We start from the raw sequence: 16,016 nt of genomic DNA, 5'->3' as shown, positions 1-16,016 counted from the left end.
ACTTTCTTATGGTAAGTTCTAGTTCAAAGTTCGAAGCACTTGCTTTTGCACGTTTTTTTTGTTTCTTTTTTTCAGGGAACAGACAACTTCTGGCGTCTAAGAAATTATATCATATAATATTGCAAATTTGCAAGTGGATATATTTGCATTGCAATTTGTGGTAATAAAGATATAATGATTGTAAAAAGTAACTTTAATTTATTCCTCCATCGCAAGTCTTAGGGGCTCCTTATGGACCTCGTTGCACTCCCGAATATCGATATCGAAAATTTAGAATGATATATTCATGTCCATATATTTGTGATATCGAATGTTGATATATGATAATATAGATATCGACGATAGCGTTATCGACATAACACAGACATAGGTCCGAGAAATGATGCTTAAAATATACTGGAATCAACAATCAAATTCTAAATAAGTTCTCCATTTCCGTATTCAATGTTGAGGGGAAGGGTGTGAACCCGAATAGAAATTTGAAGAAAAAAATGTTAAGATGAACGTAGGTTTTCCGTTTCCCCTTCAATACAAAATTATTAAGAGAAAACTATTACTGTAATTTACCTTTTACTTCTGTTTCTGATTGTTATCACAAATCAGCGACAGTACACATACTTTACATAGTATACCAATACACTCTATAACTTTTCACAACCAAGCAAGCCGGAAGATGAATTTCCTGTGATATTAAAATGGATTGTTCTACAAAATAGTCATAATTCATTGGCCATATTTCTATCAGTACTTTGGTACGGACTAAGAGCTACAAGACTAAAAGACTTCTGCATTTTCCTGAGAATTTCATTTTCTTAATGTAAGTCCCCTATCCTGGGCTAATTCTGGCTACCGCGGTTTCGAGGTAATCCGTAAACGAGAGAGTACAGTTTGTCTACTCTCAACCCTCGACACTTTGTGGAAAGATATTTCACAGTTCATGTTGTTATTTCTTCGTTAAAAAAACACTTCTAGTTGACTCTATTCATGGTGAATTACTGAACTTAAACATTTACAATTATTGAAAAACGAATAATTATTTTGAAACATAAAAAGGCATTACAGTTCAGTAGAATGCAGTAGTAGATGAAGTGAATGAAAATATTGTTTATTTGTTGAGATGTGCAAACTGAATGTGAATAATAAGTGTTTATTCACACATACTCTTCTCCAGATGCGGATCTACGATGGACTTCTGGGGACTCGGTGTTTGAAATACCCTACTTAGAGCTACTTTTAAGAGGTCCAAACTCTGGAATGGATTTTATTTATATATCAAATAGGAATTTCTGATAATAATAATAATAATAATAATAATAATAATAATAATAATAATTATTATTATTATAACAATGGGGTTTACAACTAGGGTTCCATCTCTTTATCTTGAATGGGAGGGCCGCAAGTCTGCTACGCCACTGGTGCCCCTATTCTGTGTTTGTCTCTTTTTCGTTTCGTTTAGCTATTTGTTTTTGTGCTATTACGCTTTTATATGAAACCTTTATATTTTATGACTTTTCCTTTTTGTGAGTTTCTTTTTTAGGGTGGGGTGGGGGGAAAGAGAGAAATGCTTTCTTCTTATATCAGTTTCTCACCATTCATCTTGTTTGAAATGCTTAAGTAAGTCATTTTTTAACTTTTGATGTCATCCAACTCCGTCACAATAATAGAATTGTCATTCTTACCAATTTGTTTTATTCTCTTATTTGCAGTTTGCCACAGTGATATATTTGTGACAAACTTGAGGTTTAGTCCAACGCCTTTCGAATTTGCAACCAACTCAACCACCAAGTTTTATGGGTTGCCTGCTATTGCAGGGAAAGGAGAATTACAGGTGGTAATGCACTTTTGGAGTCGTGTATACACATCACCGTTGAGTTGATACACTTATAAATAATAAAATAATAAAATGACTTTTTATATATGAGCCAAGGAAAAAAGATTAATTTTCATACGAAAAAATTAGAAACATAATGAAATGTATCTCCCAAAACTGAACTAATAGAAACACAAACAAAACTCTTACTATTTTCTACAAGTCCTGACGATGCACTATCGGTTGCACTAGATTTTGTCGTTAGTGCTTTCTGAGGAACTAACGTGAAGTTAGCCCTCTTTTTTTGTGCTCCTATCATAAAAACTATTGAGGCATTAATATTCGGATTTTGTGGTCTAAGAAATATTTACGATTGCACTAAAAGAGATCATTAGGGCTTTTGAATTGGGCGGAAGTTTAACTCAACGAAAAATTCCCAATGTTTCCTTACGTGAGTTTCCTCACTAATAATGAAGCACCACTAACGAAACTATTAGTGTTTTCTGGAAGCACTAACGATGCACTAACGATTGCACTTGGTTTAATCGTTAGTGCTTTCTGGGGGGGGCTAACGTGAAGTTGGCCCCCCCCAAAGTTTTTTGCTTCTAGCGTCCAAACTATTGAAGCACTAATGTTGGGAGTTGGTGTTCTAAGAAGCACTAACGAAGCACTAACGATTACACTAGAAGATATCATTAGCGCTTTTGAATTTGGCGGGAATTTGACCGAATGAAAAATTCCCCATGTATTCCTTATGGGCTTTTCGTGACATGTAATTGGCCATATCTACACTAATATTGAAGCACTAACGAAACTATTAGTGTTTTCTGGAAGCACTAACGATGCACTAACGATTGCACTTGGTTTAATCGTTAGTGCTTTCTGGGGGGGGGGGCTAACGTGAAGTTGCCCCCCCCAAAGTTTTTTGCTTCTAGCGTCCAAACTATTGAAGCACTAATGTTGGGAGTTGGTGTTCTAAGAAGCACTAACGAAGCACTAACGATTACACTAGAAGATATCATTAGCGCTTTTGAATTTGGCGGGAATTTGACCGAATGAAAAATTCCCCATGTATTCCTTATGGGCTTTTCGTGAAATGTAATTGGCCATATCTACACTAATATTGAAGCACTAACGAAACTATTAGTGTTTTCTGGAAGCACTAACGATGCACTAACGATTGCACTTGGTTTAATCGTTAGTGCTTTCTGGGGGGGCTAACGTGAAGTTGGCCCCCCCCAAAGTTTTTTGCTTCTAGCGTCCAAACTATTGAAGCACTAATGTTGGGAGTTGGTGTTCTAAGAAGCACTAACGAAGCACTAACGATTACACTAGAAGATATCATTAGCGCTTTTGAATTTGGCGGGAATTTGACCGAATGAAAAATTCCCCATGTATTCCTTATGGGCTTTTCGTGAAATGTAATTGGCCATATCTACACTAATATTGAAGCACTAACGAAACTATTAGTGTTTTCTGGAAGCACTAACGATGCACTAACGATTGCACTTGGTTTAATCGTTAGTGCTTTCTGGGGGGGGCTAACGTGAAGTTGGCCCCCCCCCAAAGTTTTTTGCTTCTAGCGTCCAAACTATTGAAGCACTAATGTTGGGAGTTGGTGTTCTAAGAAGCACTAACGAAGCACTAACGATTGCACTAGAAGAGATCATTAGTGCTTCAATGGGGGGGGCCAACTTCTCGGACGTAGTGAAATCAGCTAGCGTAGCTCATCATGTGAGCGCACGAGCATTGAGTACTCAATTATGTTCCTTTATGGCTAACATGCATACTTTGTGCGCGTAATCCTGGACTCTGTTTTCGGTCGAGACCTAAAATCAGGCAAAAACCTAAGTGGTGATTCCGATCTCACTACCAACAAAACAATCGACTGTTGTAGTCAGGTCTACCTTTCTGCAATCATGGTTACATCAATATCATATCATCGTCATGAACATCTTCGGTGGTGTCGGAGAGCCTGTAGTGACGAGACGAATGGATAACGTGGTTTTTAGGGATCCAGGACTTCTTTGAGCGGGGAGCGCAGATATGAGCATACACATACATACTATATATATATATAGTGTGTGGGTGTGCTGCTAAGTTTAACTTCAAACATCAACCTTCAAGTTCCAGTATTCCGTACATTTGGTATTTCGACACAAACTAATTTCTATCTAATAATAAATTCATTTGTTTGATCTTTTTTTTAAAAAATATCAATTATTAACGGACATGTCTAGTATCGTTATATTCTAAAACTATTTTTTTTAAAAATACACTACATATACATAGCTTTTCATTTTTCCAAAACTGAAGTTATTTATTTATTTGTTTATTTATTTATTTGCCAAAGTTCCAGATACAGCAAGACAGCCATTTTACACTGAAACTATATAACATAGAAAATAAGTTGCAGTGAAAATAAGTTGTATTCTTATAAACGACTTCTAAAATAAAAGGGAGTATTTGTGTTACACACGGATCTTCTTTCATGTTTCCTCATAGCTTCTCTATAAATAAAAAAGAACCGAACAAGCATCAAATTGTTCATGTTCATGTTCCTTAAAGGTATACAACCTGGGATTCCCCTGAGTTGACCAATATCCGCTTCCCTCACAGCCGAAGCTAAGGTAAATTAACCTGCAATTACATGTCATTCTTGTGTAGGGTATGTCTTTTATTAATATCCCAGTGCAGTACCCCATACTTTGATTTTGTTTTGCCCCCATCCCCTCCCAAAGCCTGCTCAGCTGACTGCAGGTTAGCTACATGTTCCTACTGAAACAGTAGTTGCATCAGAAATTTTGAAAGGAGGTTAACTGGAAAAAATGTATTTTTTTTTTTTTAATACATAATTTACAGTATTACAAGTTCCGTTCCACTGCTTGTTTAAAAGCCCTCTGTAATTCAATTTGAAGTCGCTGCCTTTTATTTATAAATATGTATCTCTGGCCAGTCTGGATAGATTTATGTTCATTTTGATACCGGGAATGACGGAGCGTAACATCATAAAAACCTTCTCGAATAATTGTATTTATCTCATATTCCTTCGACTTCGGAAGGTTTGTATCTCTTAATTCTTGTTAAGTAAAAAGGATGGTAGGTTTGGAGAGGGCGCAACATATTACCCTCTATGACACTTGGGAGATATTATCTAGTTTGTAATAACAATACAGTGAGACCAGATTATTGGGCTAATATATTTATAGAAAAAAAAATATTCTTGTCGTCTCGTCTTATTGAATATACACAGACAGAGTTGTATTTTCCCTTTAGGAAGGATACCCCTTTTGGATCCGCCACCGAGTTTTTATATATCTTCATTCTTGAGCCAAAGGATAGAAGGTTCGGAAGGGGGTTCAAAATACTACCTGTTGTAAGACTTGGAAATATTAGCTAGTTTCTAGTAAGAATGGAGAAAAATCAGATTATTGGGAAATAACACAAAAAACTTTTGTCATCTCATTTCGTTGAAGTAACACAAAATGAGTTACCAGAGTACCCACTTATTTGGCGAACACGAAATCCATGACTTCTCTAGGTCACGGTTTATAAATTTCTAGGTTTATATATGATGTGGAAAAGCAAGTATATTTTCCCCAACCAGCTGGATTTGTTATCTACTATGCATGCACACGTATATAGTGTGTGTACACGTATATAGTGTAAAAAATACTTCTGCAAAACAATCTAATTTATTTTAAGAAGTATCCTCTATCAAATAGCCGGAATAAGACGAAAACAGAAATGGGCATTAAGAAATAAAAATCCGTTTAAAATTCCTTGATTTTTTTCGCTTTTCATGAAATTCCCTGACTTTTTACGAGTAAACTGAATTCCCTGACCTCTCAGGTTTTGAAGGTTGGTGGGAACCCTGGTTAAATATTTCGTTGAGGTGTGTGTGTGTGTGTGCCCTCCTAGATCCGCTACTAAGCCACGGAAGGTTTGTGTCTATTCATCTTTGCGCGATGGGTTTTTTATAAATTACTCTTTAGTTTTGGCTCCAGGGAAGATATCCAGACAAAGGCATGGACATTTCAATTGGCAGTGAAACTATTAACAAATCGCGTAAAGTAGATGGTTAATGATTGTAGTCTATTTGTAATTATGATATTTCCCCTACTTCCATCGCTTTTTTAATCAATCTAAATTAAAAATATTGTTGTTATATGAGATTTTTCTAATTCTAGGTTCTAATTTGGAGGTGTATAGCGAGAGGTACAATAATTAAATCTCATATATCAAACTTAAAAAGAGCTTTAATAGAGTTAATTTTTAATGTGAATTTGTGTGTCTGTGAATGAATTATCTTATGCACTTGGTAAGCCTAGCACAAACAGATTTCTCTGACACATACCTGGTATGTTCTGATAAGGATGAAGCTTCCATTTCCATGCTATTGATTGCTGCTCAGCTCCGACCCTGATGTAGTTCTAGTTGCTGGTGAATTATTACCTCGGAGACAGAGTACTGATGACTAGTAGTCCTTTACTAGTCATATAGTGGTTATGCCGAACACCCATTGTTTCGGCGGTGTTAAACTTGATAGGAGTCGTTATGTCCATGATGACGATAGATAGAGATACTGATCCAACTCCATGAACTACCTAAACTGCATCAACTCCCGGATCTGTCGGAACTCCCCTTTTCTTGAAATTGCCTAATCGTTTATATCAGGATCTTTGCTGAGATTGATAATGTAATAGCAAGTGGACGTGACGTAAAGCCACGTGCAGTAATAAAGTATTCTGAGTCCGGGTTCCAGAAGTTCCAGAACAAATTTCGGAAGTTAGGTAGAAAGAAGTATGTCTGTGCTAGCTTTTCGTAATGAGTTCAATTATGTAAGTAAAGCTGTCATAAGCGCATAAGACTAATTCACAGAAATACAGTCACATCGTGATCTAATTCTTCAGATACAATTGTTTGCAAATGAACTTATTTTCGTATCTTCTTATTTCATGAAGTAAAAATGAGAATCAGATTTAACTTGAAAATAAAATCTAAGATTGGTTCTGCCACAATATATCAAATTTGCGTCTTAAGATTACTGTAATTTCCTGTATTGTAGCTATTTTATTTATCCACAACGAAATTTTCATATGTATACTACAACATTATCATTCATTTTCCACCCTTAACTATGGGGGAAAATAAGCCAAATGTAAAGGGAATTTGTAAGGATGTAGTTTTTTTTTTTTATCTAGTCTAGGTTTTAGTGACTAGTAATGTACATTACTATTGCCTTCAGACTAGTAGTTTTTATTCTCTTTTTGAAAGCCTCCTGTTCCCTGGGCGCAGCGCAGGCAAGTTTGAAATTAGCCAAAGAATATTTATTGGTCAGGAAGCAGTTTGGAAAACCTCTGGCAGATTTTCAGGTAAAAATAAAATATTACTAGTATCTTTACATTAATAAAAGTTGTCCGTTATATAAAAATATTTTTAATGTAATTTTCGATTGCCTAATAGAGATGAATTATTTTTGTATATCATACGTATATAGTTGAATACTTTATCTATAACACACACAGAAAGTATTCAATTTTATTTAGGCAATAAAAACAGACATCAAAAAACGTTTATGTACAACGAAAAACTTTCAATAACGCGAATGTATTTTATTAAGATCATATGCGTAAATACGTACTAAAATAAGTGTCACTTACATTACTTCAGGTTAATTCTCTTTCTTCAAAGTATTTTTGCTTATTTTATTTTAGTACTGGAAGTGACATTTTGGCTTATTATTACCACTAAATCCGAATTTAACTTATGGCCATTGTATCTCAAATTGAAAGTTACTAGTTTTCGGTTTGACAGTTGTGAACCATCACCACAATAATTTTAACTGTGCTGCAACATATTGCACTTATGTCGTCCGTTTAATCATGGCATTCATTTGGATTTGATTTGTTTTGATTTTCAGTTTAGTGTCCTTCAGTACTGGAGCAATAGGAGACGTGGTCCTAGTTTAACGTGGGTTCCGAAACACACGAGATCCCGCCGGGAATTGAACCCATGTCTCCCACACCAAAGACGCGTACGCTAACAGCTTAACCACGAAGGAGTTCGATATTTGTTTAGAATGATACGTACAGTATACATAAGGTATTCAGCCAATATTAATTTATACTTTAAAATTAATCATTTAGGTATTATATTATTGAATTATTATCATATTCATAATAGTGAGTAGGTCTTCCTTTCTCCTCGCATACAACAACGCTGACGTGGAAGACATCTAATGATATGCAGGTAGCAGTGATGTAATGCTAATTTTTTAGGTGGGTATACGCTTCATCCCTTGTCTCTCTCTCACACACACAAACACACACACACACACACACACACACACATATATATATATATATATATATATATATATATATATATATATATATATATAATACTATTAGACTTTTCACTATTAAGATTTAAAGTTCAAAGTTCATAAAAAAGTTATGGTGAAATATCCTTGCTTATAGGGAACTCACACTGGCTCTCTGCGCGTATCGGTTACATAACAAGCAGGATATGTATATGAAGTAACAAGAGAAGTCTGAATGGAAAGTTATGTTTTGGAGAACGGTTACCGAACCACTTAACCTATCAACCAGAGACTAAGAAAAAGATTACCTATAATGTTATAGATTAATATAAAACCTTATTTAGCTCTCTGCGTTAAGTAGATCAGGCTCTAGAAGTGGTTGTACTTGTACGACTGATAATTATAAGAAGAAAAAAATGACTTGGACCAATGTTGTTTGCGCCACCTTGCTCATTCCTTTGGTCCTATCTATCACTGTGACACTTTCAAAAGATGTATTTAATGTACACAGAAATACACATATCTCGTTTGAGTAAAATGTTGAGTACATTTGGAGTAATTTAAGATTGAAATTTTGAATTTTAACATTGTAAATCGGTCGCGAACCACAGCCTACTGGCTGCTGTAATAATCAGGGCCATAACCAAGAAGAGATGTTTAGTTGTTGTTCTTTTGCTCGGAAAATGAATTGAGCTCTCTTTTGTCGGATCATAATTGCATTAGAATAGAAAAAGCTTAATTGTGGTTTCATTGCCATATGACCGTTTTAGAATTGATAGATTGAGTAATCCTCTATCCTAAGTACCAACAGCAATAATGTCGAAATTAGTATCCGTATTGATACTAATATCGGGCTTATTGCTGTTGGTACTTAGGCTACTGTGTCACTCAACTATTCAATTAAAACAATGACAGCTATGTCCCAATGAGCAAATAATGACCTGAAGCGTTAATAGCTAAGTATAAAGAATAGACAAACAATACAATAATACGAAGACAAGCTATTCTCATGAACTACCACAGAATTCTAGATGTCTCGGAAAAGCAGAAATAAACTTATTTTATACTACTGTAATAAGTTCAAATCTAGTCTTTGTTGCGATCTTCAGATACAGAGCTTTCTTTTGCTGCTTTAAATGCATTACGATGGTTCCTGGATTCCACCTTAAAATGCAGATAATATTTGATACAGTCACGGTGTTGAAAACTGACGCTAAACTTCAACAAATTCGTATGAAGGGGCGGCTCTTGAGGGAAGTTACATCGGGTCTATGCCAATTTATGGTCGAATATTTTTCGTGTTTGAACTTGGTCCGATAATTTTTTTAATTAAACGTTTAGTTTTTTTATTTTTTTATCAGAAGCGATTCAAAAGAGCCGCTTCGACCAAACAGCAAATAGGCACCTTGAAGAGCATTTACGAGGCCAATTTATGGTTGAATTAAGCCCTGATACCAGCGCCGAAGTTAGAGTCGAGTAGTACCGGTATATCCATCTAAAACTTTAATCCATTTTTTTTTTTCCTGTCAGGAGTGATTTTTTAAAATCACAAATGACAATCTTTCCGAGAGAAGTAGCTCAAGTGGTAGAGCGTGGCCTCGCATTCGGTAGGTCGTGGATTCGAATCCCTCTCAAACTATCCTGATTGGTTTTCCTCAGTTCTACCATGCAAATGCCGGGATAGTACCTACTAAACAGGCCCTGGCCGATACCTTTCCAAACCCTTTCTATTATTGTTGTTGTTGTTAGATATGCAGTATAAAATGGCCTCTGAGGTGTATCTGGTGATTATTAAATAAATAAAATAAATACGCACCCTGGGAAAAAAAGGAAAAATAGATAAAGACAACAAATTCTCTCCTCCTAAAAGTATTTCCTAAAAGAACCGGGTTCAGGTAGGTATCAAAAAAAAAAAAAAAAAAAAAAAGGAGAGAAATATCCAAAGGTGCACATAATCCGTATGCAAAATTTTAATCTTGATATCTTGAAAACTAAGGGTGTTTTTTTTTTTATTTCCCTCACCCCTCCACCCCACTTGACCACCAAGTTTACCATTCGGTTCCGAAACGCATCTGGGGTGCTCTTTGGTCCATGCTTGACTTGATCAATAAAAAATCCGGGTTCAATACGTGTTATATGAGCTTAATAAGCGTTTAAACACAACACTATTCCATGGTACCGATTCGTACCATAAATTCCCAGAGGATTAACCACTACTAAGCAAATATTTTCGAAGTGACGGCTGATCGAAATGATTAAAGATTAGTGTGACATGCTCATACGATACAAGTCTTTCCTAACTTTTGTTTTCTATCCCTTACTGTTCACAAATTTTCTTCAATTCTCTTTTTTATCTGAAAGAAATTGAAATAACGAAAAAAATGTTTATTTTTACCCCGTCCATTTTTTTGTTCAGTAGGTTGAGGAAAAACTACTACTAGTACTAGCTGCTGAGTATTTATGGAAATCAGTCGCTCCTTTCTTTGATGTCAACTGCGGCTACAAATGAACAGTACTAATCCTAGGTTCCCTGTTGTATTGGTAGTATTGGGTAAATTGTATCCAATCGACAGACTTTGAATTGAATTTGGAATTTGGAAGGTAGGGACTACTGTTGTGACATCTTGAGGAAAAATCACTGCATGTTCAGAGCGCTGTTTTCCATTATAGAAGAGATTCTCAGAAAATTTGATTCCCACACCCCGAAAACGCAAATATTTTAAAATAATTTAGATATCATTGGCGGTAACAACCTGACGACCAGCTGTTTAGTGAGATATTTTTGTTTTGAGAAGTACATGAAAAGCAGTTGTTGTTTGTTCCAATAAAGTGAGTATACTATTGATCGAATGTAGCGTATATCTGCGTACTTCCTAAATTTTAGGTGCCTATACGATAGTTTCCAAAAATTAGAGGTAGGTATACGCCGTATACCCGCGTATACCCTCCATTACACCCCTGGCAGGTAGTCCTTCGCTATACGTATTACCAAAATTACGTAATGTAGGATGACCCGAAGTAGAAAATCAGAAAACGGAACACTTGGCAAATTGGCATCATTTGACAGTCCTTCTAAATTAGGTGATTTTTATATGGTTATTCATGCCAGTGACGAAGAAGCCTCGAGCTTTCCAATAACCACTTTTATTTATTTAAGCTTATTCCGATTTTAAATTTTATATTATCTTTAAACATTTAACGGGAACTTGAATCAATTGTCCCTTGAATTCATTTTTTTATTGAATTTCTTGAGAAAAATTGGCCTTTCCTTGAAAATAACTGTTGAAGTCTATACAAGAAATTGCTATGTAAGTACAAGCCAAAAACGGAACTAATTAAAATAATAATAATAATACATTTCGCGTCCCGATTGCGTTTTTTTCTCGCAACACCGTATGACTTCGTAAAGAAAGGGACAATCCTGTTAAAAATCGGATGACTGGTCACCCTAGCGTAATGCAGCCTTTAATATCGAGATAGAGGTGTTTTGAGAGATTGATGTGCTGTTCTATGGTCCCATAGATGTTCAATAGGGGTGAGATTCGGAGAATTTAGAGGCATGGAAGATACTGGAAGTTGCAGTGAGTTTCTTCTGATCATTTCTGTATAAGTAAACATGTCTTGAATCCGTTATTCCAAAGATTGGTCATAATTCATAGATATGTCTGTACATAACAATTTTCTTGTTAGTTTGTATGACATTTGCAAGTTTATTGTACATATGTTTATCGGTTTGTTCCTTTTGAGCTAAATATTTTTCTTTATAAAAGATTTATTGTAGCGGTATAGACGCGGCGAACGTTTTAGCCACACTGGAATATCGCTTCTCGTGATATAAACGAAGTCAAGATGGTGAGTCTGGTCAGAGGTGAGATGGATAATTATTCGTACTTACCAGATGGTGCTGGCATTGTGACCAGGGGCGTCATTCTCACTCTCTCTCTCTCTAATTCTGGTTAAGAAACCCAACATTAACAGTTACGGAAACCGATGAGCTAACCACTCATCACTCCAAAGGTATGAGTGCCACAAGCCGGGTAGTGGGCCTTGGTTTTCTATGGTCTTTGCGTTAGGGGTATCGTAGTTGTTCTCCCCAAGCTTTCGTTACTAGTTTCAACTCGCTGTACACTATAACCTTGCTTAATCAAAAGTTCTCATTGTTTACGTTTAACTTGTTTTTCTTTACGTACCTAACTTGCTTGTGGGTTGCCGGTAAAGCTTGTTAATAATTGCATTGTCCTAAATAAAAGTAAACGGTACAACTGCCTATAGTTTATAAATTGTGTTCATGTTGCTTAGTTACTGAATTATATTGGGCTTGACATAGACTACTTATGGATTTATTATAATTACAAATTTATTTACATTTAATACGGCTCGGCATCACCACTATCCATTTTCAAATAAGAGCGGGCAGGTAGGAAAGCAGCAAGCGTAGCGAAACGATGAGTGTTAACTATTGGGATTTAGCGTTACTCACATCCTAAGGAAGTTTTTGTATTATAAGTAGATAGTTATGTGTTTAGTTCATATTCATTTTACATGATTTCGTAGCTAATCAATTGGTGATCTCCCCTTTAGTTCGGAATGGTCGGATTTGATTCTTGGTGGGAGTACATGTGATTTGGATCTGACATTAAATTGTAGATCAACATGTAATATAAGGGACGCTGAACTACAATGACCATAGGATGTCGAACAAACTTCTGTTATATAGTGGTTCTATTCTTGCTTTTAGTGGTTCATCACGAGAACAGCTTGAGTGCGTTCTTTCTAAAAAAAATATCTTTCTTCAAAACAGTCTGGGACTCGAGATATTTCTATCTTGATCCAGCATAGTGTGAACAAATGGGAGCTACTTGAATAAAGTAGTAGTCTGTAGTCAAGCCAGAAATAATGGCGTTGGAATTCACACATGGACCACTCCATTCTTCACTGCGCCGTCTATCTCTTCATATATATTTCATACTATGAATTACAGTACAGTATATAGTATGTCTTATTAGTTTTTAATGCAGCGAGTTTACACCAAAAAACATCCCCCCCCCCCGATCTTTTCAGCCACCAATTTCATTTTGATAAAATATTTGGCTTAACTTCCAGCATCAGTGAATATAAAAGAGAAATGAGACTGGAATGTTATTGATTTAACACCAAAAATTGGATTGTAGAAGGCTGGACGTACTATTACAGACCCGAGCTAATGTTAAAATTTTTATTTTAGTAGTGCTTCGAGCGGACTTGAACCAGATAACGAGCGCACTAAGCGCAAGGGTGCTGTTAAGATTACAGGGGAGGTTTCTAGTATCATTTTCATTATCTAGCTATACTATATTAATTACTTGCTAGCTAGAATACAGTTGCATCTTCAATATGATTTAACACGTAAGTAAACAAAATAAATAATCCCATATTTTTGTTTCTTGTTATGACCATAAACTACGTAAGAATGATCCAAATGAAAATAGATAAGTGTTGGAATTTACATCTTATTTACATATTACATATATGACACCAATGTAACATGCTGTTAATAGCAGAAGGAACACGTATCTTCAACATCGAGGCAGGCGCTGGTTACACTCCAGCATTCTATGATAGAAATCCTTTACCCAAATCTAGATATAAGTTGGACGGCCTTTCAACTATAATTTATTTCTGCTCAACATTACAATAATAGTAATTAGTGACTTATTCTCTTGCAGCATAATCAATTTCAGTTGGCTCGGATGGGCACATCGCTTGTAGCGGCTCGTTCCATGGTGAGAAATGCTGCGCGAGCTTTAGACACTCATCATCCAGATACAGTGACACTCTGTAGTATGGCGAAATTATTTGCAACTGATAACTGTTTTGAGGTACTATAACAAGATTCCTAATTATATATTTTTTAAAAAAGTGTACATTTATTTTTAAAAATCACGGTCTACACACATACTAATCATTCGGCTGAAGCCTTCGGCTCACTGCACTATCAAAGAGCGACACATAATAGCTGCGAAACAAAGTATATATTAAAACTGAATTGTCTTTCATCCATAAACAAAATGAGACTGAGTAGTAACTAAACATTCAATTAGTTTATTAGGTGGGTAAATATTATATTATTAAGTTATAGGTATAATAATATAAGATGGTTATACAAATATTAATACTCAAATTTAAATATGATTACGATCTTTGTCTTCTCTTGAAAAAAAATAATTAAAACAATAGCTTTTCAAAATTACGATTAAATCGGCACAATAGTTTGTAGGCAATTAACTGGTTTGAAAGTTTAACACCCGATAGCGAAGGCAGCGACATGTATTAGCGTGACGCACAGACTTAGACGTTTACCAGGACTAGTTGTTCCGCCCAAGCTTTTGGCCCAGTTGTGCACTACAAGTTAAACTTATGCTTAATTAAAAGATCTAATTGGTTACAACATTTTTGTTAGTAATTAAATTGAAACAATAGTTTTAATTAATAGTTTTTAATTAAAACAATAGTTTTGTGCAATTAAATCGTCACAATAATTTTAAATCGGCAAATCCTCTGCACAGTTTAACATCCGATACTGCAGGTAGCAACATATATTAACGTGGAGCTTTGTGATGAACTTTATCATTAGGATTCTAGCATTTTCTTTTTGTGTAATTTATGTACGACCTACATGTTTCCAATTAGTCACTATTGTTCAAAACAGTATTTAAAGATAACAGTGTTAATCAGAATGAGTTCAATAAGTAAGATGTATGAACTTCCACGAATAATTGTATAAATCTCTGACATGAAACTGAACAGCGATATCATGTAACTTTATTAATTCGCGCATACGCAATTAAGTTACATATTTAAATTAGATGCGAAACTCTGCCGGGGAATCATTTTAACTATATTAATCAAGGAAAAAAATATTATTGACATACTGAGTAAAAATAGAACAAAACAATTCACCAAAATCTTAAAATTTAATAAATATATTGTATACATATTGTAAAAGTTGTGTATTGTGAACTGTAAAATATATATATATATTTTTTAATAATTTTATTTTCAGATCGTAAATACAGCTTTGCAAATGCATGGAGGCTATGGTTATCTAAAAGATTACGCTGTTCAACAATATATGAGAGATCTTCGTGTTCACCAAATCTTAGAAGGAACAAATGAAGTAATGCAAATGATTATTGGCAGATCAATGTTAAAAAATGAATGAAGACTGAAAATCTAAACAAAGAAGCTAGGATCATAATTTAATGAAATGCCAGGATAAAATAAGATTCAAGAAACATGAACGTGATGAAGCAGCTCTCCATATTTGCATTTTTAAAGCATGCGACAAAAGATAATGAGTCATTTTATTTATTGACTATTTTCCATTGTCGGTGATACAAGATTATATTCTTGATCAAATTTAAATCAGAAATCTTCACTTGAAACTTCAAGTGTTCATACGGCTTGTCATGTAAATTGATATACCTAGGTAGAGCATTTAGTTTAATTTGATGTTCAATACCTGCTCATTAGCTATCTACGATTAAGCCTAACTAACATTTCTTTTGCTTATTTAAAAATGAAAATCTTGTGTATTTTGTATGACATGTTTAAATAAAGACAGCTACCATAAATCATTTTAAAATTTTCAATTTTCCTATTTTTAGATTATCAATTCTACATTGTAGTCATGAGCCCGCTACCTTGAATCATTCACGTCTGAACAAAAACTGGATACCGTATCACATATATTTTCAGGTAGTGACAGTCTATTGTAGGTGTCTTAGTGCTCACTGTAATCGTACAGCTTTGTGAGTACGTGGCTCCATGTTTTCTGTCTCATATAATTATATCATGCAGTTTCTTAACAATGTTCTTTTAGGAATTGTTCGTCAGAAA

General features: G+C 34.9%; 1 protein-coding gene across 2 annotated transcripts in view; it reads left to right on the top strand.

Annotated features, from left to right (window-relative positions):
* LOC145662493 (isobutyryl-CoA dehydrogenase, mitochondrial-like) overlaps positions 1-15,754 on the top strand; it is a 53,313-nt gene extending 37,559 nt beyond the window's left edge. For both annotated transcript variants that reach the window (XM_081728112.1, XM_081728110.1), the window contains 3 exons: positions 7,091-7,188; positions 13,844-13,996; positions 15,181-15,754. In XM_081728112.1, coding sequence (XP_081584238.1) covers positions 7,091-7,188; positions 13,844-13,996; positions 15,181-15,339 — 410 coding nt within the window. In that variant the 3' untranslated portion in view covers positions 15,340-15,754. The remainder of the gene's footprint in view (positions 1-7,090; positions 7,189-13,843; positions 13,997-15,180) is intronic.
* Positions 15,755-16,016: the final 262 nt, after the last annotated feature.

Source organism: Thermobia domestica, chromosome 10 (assembly GCF_964235325.1).
Source record: "Thermobia domestica chromosome 10, izTheDome1.hap1.1, whole genome shotgun sequence".
Classification (NCBI taxonomy): domain Eukaryota; kingdom Metazoa; phylum Arthropoda; class Insecta; order Zygentoma; family Lepismatidae; genus Thermobia; species Thermobia domestica.
The sequence above is the reverse complement of the archived record's forward strand: the minus strand, read 5'-3'. Positions and strand labels throughout refer to the sequence as shown.